Source organism: Mercenaria mercenaria, chromosome 4 (genome assembly GCF_021730395.1).
Source record: "Mercenaria mercenaria strain notata chromosome 4, MADL_Memer_1, whole genome shotgun sequence".
Taxonomy (NCBI): Eukaryota; Metazoa; Mollusca; class Bivalvia; order Venerida; family Veneridae; genus Mercenaria; species Mercenaria mercenaria.
This window is the reverse complement of record NC_069364.1, coordinates 67,506,722-67,513,609: the sequence shown is the minus strand read 5'-3', so window position 1 is coordinate 67,513,609 and position 6,888 is coordinate 67,506,722. Positions and strand designations below refer to the sequence as shown.

Here is a 6,888-nt window from a genome sequence, read left to right as displayed (position 1 = left end):
TTATTTCGAATTTTCGGACACTTGTCCTTTTTCAAGAATATGGAAATATTTTTCTGACTAAGTAATATCCATGTAACATTTATATCACAGGAAATGAATAATGTTGACGTCCTGTCACTAAGACAACGTCACGTCATATCCTGTGTAAGACGTGACGTCGTTTCCCGCAAAAAGGGCAAGGTGTCAACATCATACATAACCAGAGAGCAAAACACAATACTATATGCAGCAAGATATACAAAATAATAATAATAATAAATAAATAAATAATAATAATAAAAAAAAAAATATATATATATATATATAATAAATAAAAACAGCAAGATAACTGTCCAATTCATTTTAAACCCCTAAAAGTTAAAATATACAGGATGTCTATACGCAGTCAGTTTGAAAACTCTAGAAATGCATGCATTGTCATTTAAGTGAAAGGACCCTCCATAGTTTTTAGAATTACACAAGTTAAGTTAAAGAATCCAAGGGTCACTACTGATGACTATTAACGACTTTACTGAATGCATTTTAAATATTAAGTTTTACGTTACATCCCTGGGGTGTCTTCGTGCCTAGCCTCTTTATCCATTCCTCTTCTACCATCTGTCTGTAAATGCGTCCTTCGTTAAACACCTTTTGAAGTACTGCAACCTTTACATCTTCTGCTGTATGACCCTCGAAATGCCTCATAATTGGTTTATCTGCTTGTTGACGGACATCTCTAAGATGTTCTTCTGTGCGTTCTTTCAGGGATCTTTCTGTCTCTCCTACATAAACTGTCATGTCACACCGTGAGCAGACCAGAGCATATATTAAGTTTCTGTCAGTACATTTTGGAACTGAGGCTGTATTGTAGCTGCTGTTTTTGTCAGTGGACCAGACTTCTCCCATGTGGAGAGACAAACATATTCTACATTTACATAGGTTAACTGACTGCTTTAAAGCCTTGTTTGTTTTCCCGTGCACTAGGATGTCACATATATTTTTGTCTCTTCTGTAGGCAATAATGGGTGGAGATTGGAACACTTCCATCATCTTCTCAGATCTATATAAAATGTTCATATGTTTCCTAACAATTGAGTGGATATTAGGGAGCTGCTTGGTATATGTTAATACTAGTGGTACACGTTTGTCTTTTCCTTTTTTAGTCTGCTTTTGTAATAGGTCTTCTCTGTCTAAAGTATCTACTTTTGTCAGTTGCCGTTCTACTTCTTTACCACTATATCCTCTTCTGCGAAGTTGTTGTTTAAGTTCAGTTCTGTGTTTCTGGTAATCTTGCTCTTTTTCACAGATTCTCTTAAGCCTAAGACCTAAGCCATACGCCAACCCTGATTTTGTATTTGGTGGGTGATTGGAGCTTTTGTGCAAATATAATTGTTTATCAGTGGGCTTCTTATACAGGCTGGTGTAAACTTTTCCATTCTCAAGTATTACCCATGTATCTAGAAATTCTATTTTAGCTGGGCTATATCTCAGTTCAACTTGAATATCTTTGTGTATACTATTTGCATGCCTCGCAAAATTTCTCAGACTTTCCTCTCCGCCAGTCCATAAACCAAATCCATCGTCTATAAATCTCTTGTAGAAAAGGGGTTGCTGGTGAAAGTTCATAAGTTTCTCATCCCAGATTCTCATGTATGAACATGCAAAATTTTTTCCTAACTTGGATCCAATAGCAATACCTTTTTTCTGTATATAGTGTTTACCACCAAGGTTGAAATTATTGTTGTTGAGGACGACTTCTATCATTTTTACCACATCTTCAGTTGGGACAAGCATGTTTGATCTTTTGTTGAGACCTATCCTACATGCATCAATAATGTGGTAAAAATGATAGAAGTCGTCCTCAACAACAATAATTTCAACCTTGGTGGTAAACACTATATACAGAAAAAAGGTATTGCTATTGGATCCAAGTTAGGAAAAAATTTTGCATGTTCATACATGAGAATCTGGGATGAGAAACTTATGAACTTTCACCAGCAACCCCTTTTCTACAAGAGATTTATAGACGATGGATTTGGTTTATGGACTGGCGGAGAGGAAAGTCTGAGAAATTTTGCGAGGCATGCAAATAGTATACACAAAGATATTCAAGTTGAACTGAGATATAGCCCAGCTAAAATAGAATTTCTAGATACATGGGTAATACTTGAGAATGGAAAAGTTTACACCAGCCTGTATAAGAAGCCCACTGATAAACAATTATATTTGCACAAAAGCTCCAATCACCCACCAAATACAAAATCAGGGTTGGCGTATGGCTTAGGTCTTAGGCTTAAGAGAATCTGTGAAAAAGAGCAAGATTACCAGAAACACAGAACTGAACTTAAACAACAACTTCGCAGAAGAGGATATAGTGGTAAAGAAGTAGAACGGCAACTGACAAAAGTAGATACTTTAGACAGAGAAGACCTATTACAAAAGCAGACTAAAAAAGGAAAAGACAAACGTGTACCACTAGTATTAACATATACCAAGCAGCTCCCTAATATCCACTCAATTGTTAGGAAACATATGAACATTTTATATAGATCTGAGAAGATGATGGAAGTGTTCCAATCTCCACCCATTATTGCCTACAGAAGAGACAAAAATATATGTGACATCCTAGTGCACGGGAAAACAAACAAGGCTTTAAAGCAGTCAGTTAACCTATGTAAATGTAGAATATGTTTGTCTCTCCACATGGGAGAAGTCTGGTCCACTGACAAAAACAGCAGCTACAATACAGCCTCAGTTCCAAAATGTACTGACAGAAACTTAATATATGCTCTGGTCTGCTCACGGTGTGACATGACAGTTTATGTAGGAGAGACAGAAAGATCCCTGAAAGAACGCACAGAAGAACATCTTAGAGATGTCCGTCAACAAGCAGATAAACCAATTATGAGGCATTTCGAGGGTCATACAGCAGAAGATGTAAAGGTTGCAGTACTTCAAAAGGTGTTTAACGAAGGACGCATTTACAGACAGATGGTAGAAGAGGAATGGATAAAGAGGCTAGGCACGAAGACACCCCAGGGATGTAACGTAAAACTTAATATTTAAAATGCATTCAGTAAAGTCGTTAATAGTCATCAGTAGTGACCCTTGGATTCTTTAACTTAACTTGTGTAATTCTAAAAACTATGGAGGGTCCTTTCACTTAAATGACAATGCATGCATTTCTAGAGTTTTCAAACTGACTGCGTATAGACATCCTGTATATTTTAACTTTTAGGGGTTTAAAATGAATTGGACAGTTATCTTGCTGTTTTTATTTATTATATATATATATATATATATATTTTTTTTTTATTATTATTATTATTTATTTATTTATTATTATTATTATTTTGTATATCTTGCTGCATATAGTATTGTGTTTTGCTCTCTGGTTATGTATGATGTTGACACCTTGCCCTTTTTGCGGGAAACGACGTCACGTCTTACACAGGATATGACGTGACGTTGTCTTAGTGACAGGACGTCAACATTATTCATTTCCTGTGATATAAATGTTACATGGATATTACTTAGTCAGAAAAATATTTCCATATTCTTGAAAAAGGACAAGTGTCCGAAAATTCGAAATAAAGAGTAAAATTTCAACACAGATTTGTACTATACTTCCCTTCGGAAGATTTACAGACATATTGCAAAAATAGAAAGTTTCAATATATTTTTGAACAACGGTTTCCGCTTTAATGACGTGTATTAACTGAGAAACGATCTAAGTGGGGAATGTGTAATATCTGCATAATTATCACAGAGAGCATCATAAAATACGGTGGTATGTTTAGGACATGCATTTATTTTGTTTTTAAGATTTAATTATCTCGTGCGCACTACATCTTATCTCGAGCGCTCGACATCTTATCAATATATATTAAGGCCCTTTTTGTGAACTCAGATCGTCAGTAAAAACATACGACTGCCACCGGTTTTTCTTTTGTTTCGTTTATATTATAACTACAGAAGCATGGAGGGGACATCATTTTTTTTTTAATTTTAGTATATCTCGTGGCCACAAGATATTACTAAGAAAAAACGAAAAACGAAAATTGTTATCTCACGGCCACGAGATATAACTAAGAAAAAGGCAAAGACAATTTCTTAATTCGTGGCTACGAAATATAAATAAGAAAAAAACAAAACGATTTTTTAATTCATGGCCACGAAGTATAACTAAGAAAAAAAGAACAAAAAAAAACAACAATTTTTGCTAATTCGTGGCCACGAAATATAACTAAGAAAAAAGCAAAAAACTATTTCTTAATTCGTGACCACTATATGTATCCTTGAGATCCAGTTAACTTTCAGGGAGAGAAAATATAGCTTCTCTGGTCCCAATCAGTTAAAAAGACTAAATTGTCACTACTGATTTGTGAGACATGAAAACCGAGATTTGAGTATATATATGCAAATGTTGAACCAGTACGAATGTGTAGTACAATTCGGGCTCGTATATAAAGCAGCATCGAAACTAATCTTATCGGGTTAGTGGACTTGCTGTGGCAGTGTGCGTGTTCGTTTGTACTGCTAGGCGCTTTGCCGTAATTGGTCTGGTATATTGTGGTGGTGATTTAGTTCGTATAAATTCTCTCTACTATATAATAATTTATAATGCGAACTTGTATCCTAGCGGATCTCACGTATGGGAAAGTCAACTCTTCTGAATATAATTATATCCCTTAATGCAAACTATCTCTATATATTCAATGTATCCTCGAGATCCAGTTAACTTTCAGGGAGAGAAAATATAGCTTCTCTAGTCCCAATCAGTTAAAAAGACTAAAATGTCACTACTGATTTGTGAGACATGAAAACAGAGATTTGAGTATATATATGCAAATGTTGAACCAGTACGAATGTGTAGTACAATTCGGGCTCGTATATAAAGCAGCATCAAAACTAATCTTATTGGGTTTGTGGACTTGCTGTGGCATGTGCGTGTTCGTTTGTACTGCTAGGCGCTTTGCCGTAATTGGTCTGGTATATTGTGCTGGTGATTTAGTTCATATAAATTCTCTCTACTATATAAATATTTATAATGCGAACTTGTATCCTAGCGGATCTCACGTATGGGAAAGTCAACTGTTCTGAATATAATTATATCCCTTAATGCAAACTATCTCTATATATTCAATGTATCTTCGAGATCTAGTTAACTTTCAGGGAGAGAAAATATAGCTTCTCTGGTCCCAATCAGTTAAAAAGACTAAAATGTCACTACTGATTTGTGAGACATGAAAACAGAGATTTGAGTATATATATGCAAATGTTGAAACAGTACGAATGTGTAGTACAATTCGGGCTCGTATATAAAGCAGCATCGAAACTAATCTTATTGGGTTAGTGGACTTGCTGTGGAATGTGCGTGTTCGTTTGTACTGCTAGGCGCTTTGCCGTAATTGGTCTGGTATATTGTGGTGGTGATTTAGTTCGTATAAATTCTCTCTACTATATAATAATTTATAATGCGAACTTGTATCCTAGCGGATCTCAAGTATGGGAAAGTCAACTGTTCTGAATATAATTATATCCCTTAATGCAAACTATCTCTATATATTCAATGTATCTTCGAGATCCAGTTAACTTTCAGGGAGAGAAAATATAGCTTCTCTGGTACCAATCAGTAAAAAAGACTAAAATGTCAGTACTGATTTGTGAGACATGAAGACAGAGATTTGAGTATATATATGCAAATGTTGAACCAGTACGAATGTGTAGTACAATTCGGGCTCGTATATAAAGCAGCATCGAAACTAATCTTATTGGGTTAGTGGACTTGCTGTGGCATGTGCGTGTTCGTTTGTACTGCTAGGCGCTTTGCCGTAATTGGTCTGGTATATTGTGGTGGTGATTTAGTTCGTATAAATTCTCTCTACTATATATATATATGTATATATAACAAAATCGATTTTTTAATTCATGGCCACGAAGTATAACTAACTTAAAGAAAAAAAAGAACACAAAAAAATTTTGCTATTTCGTGGCCCAGAAATATAAGTAAGAAATATTATATTTCGTGTCCACCAATTAGCAAATATCGTGCTTTTTTTGTTGTTGTTATTTTTACTTATATTTCGTGGCCACGAATTAGCAAAAATCGATTTTTTCTTAGTTATATTTCGTAGCCACGAATTAAGCAAAAATCGGGGTTTTTTTCTTAGTTATATTTTGTGGCCACGAATTAGCAAAAATCGTTTCTTTGTTGATGTATTAGTTATATATCGTGGCCACGAATTAAGAAATTGTTTTTTTTTTTCTTAGTTATATCTCGATACCACGAGATAACATTTTTTTTTCGTGTTTTTCGAGATAAATACAAATTAAAATAAATCCGATGTCCCCTGCATGCTTCCGTATATAACCGTTTCACGTGTTTGTAGGGTTATAATTTATATACGCAAACTGATTAAAAAAAAAAAAGGCAGCTAAAATTCAGTGATGACGCCAAAAAAATATATTTAAGTCATTGACAAAAAAAAAAAGATTTAGTATGTTGGCTTCATTAAAAAAAATCCTTGTTTCCCCTTAATTCACGCATGCAATTTTATAACTTTTCTGCGCGAATTTATCAGTCGAACTGCGACTTGTTGCTATTCTAACATGCAGTAAGCATGCATTATGTTTATTTAATTTTGAAGATAGGATGACCAATTATGTGCACTGCTCTCCCAAATGATGTGATAACGTCGGAATAGGTGGGACCCCAGTTATCAACTTGTCCTATGTTTTACTGATGACCTAAATACATACAATAAGGCTTAATATATACAGATAAGATGTCATGCGCTCGAGATAAGATGTCATGCGCACAAGATAAGATGTTGATCGCTTGAGATAAGATGTCGTGCGCACGAGATAATATGTTGATCACTCGAGATAAGATGTCGTGCACAAGAG

The 6,888-nt window shown here is 34.8% G+C and overlaps 2 protein-coding genes across 2 annotated transcripts; one reads left to right on the top strand and one right to left on the bottom strand.

Annotated features, from left to right (window-relative positions):
- Positions 1–522: 522 nt before the first annotated feature.
- LOC128556654 (uncharacterized) lies at positions 523–1,773 on the bottom strand. The gene has a single exon (XM_053542255.1). The coding sequence runs from the start codon at positions 1,771–1,773 to the stop codon at positions 523–525; it is 1,251 nt and encodes a 416-aa protein (XP_053398230.1).
- Positions 1,774–1,824: 51 nt separating this feature from the next.
- Positions 1,825–3,045, top strand: LOC128556653 (uncharacterized). The gene has a single exon (XM_053542254.1). It carries the CDS (start codon positions 1,825–1,827, stop codon positions 3,043–3,045), a length of 1,221 nt encoding a protein of 406 aa, XP_053398229.1.
- Positions 3,046–6,888: the final 3,843 nt, after the last annotated feature.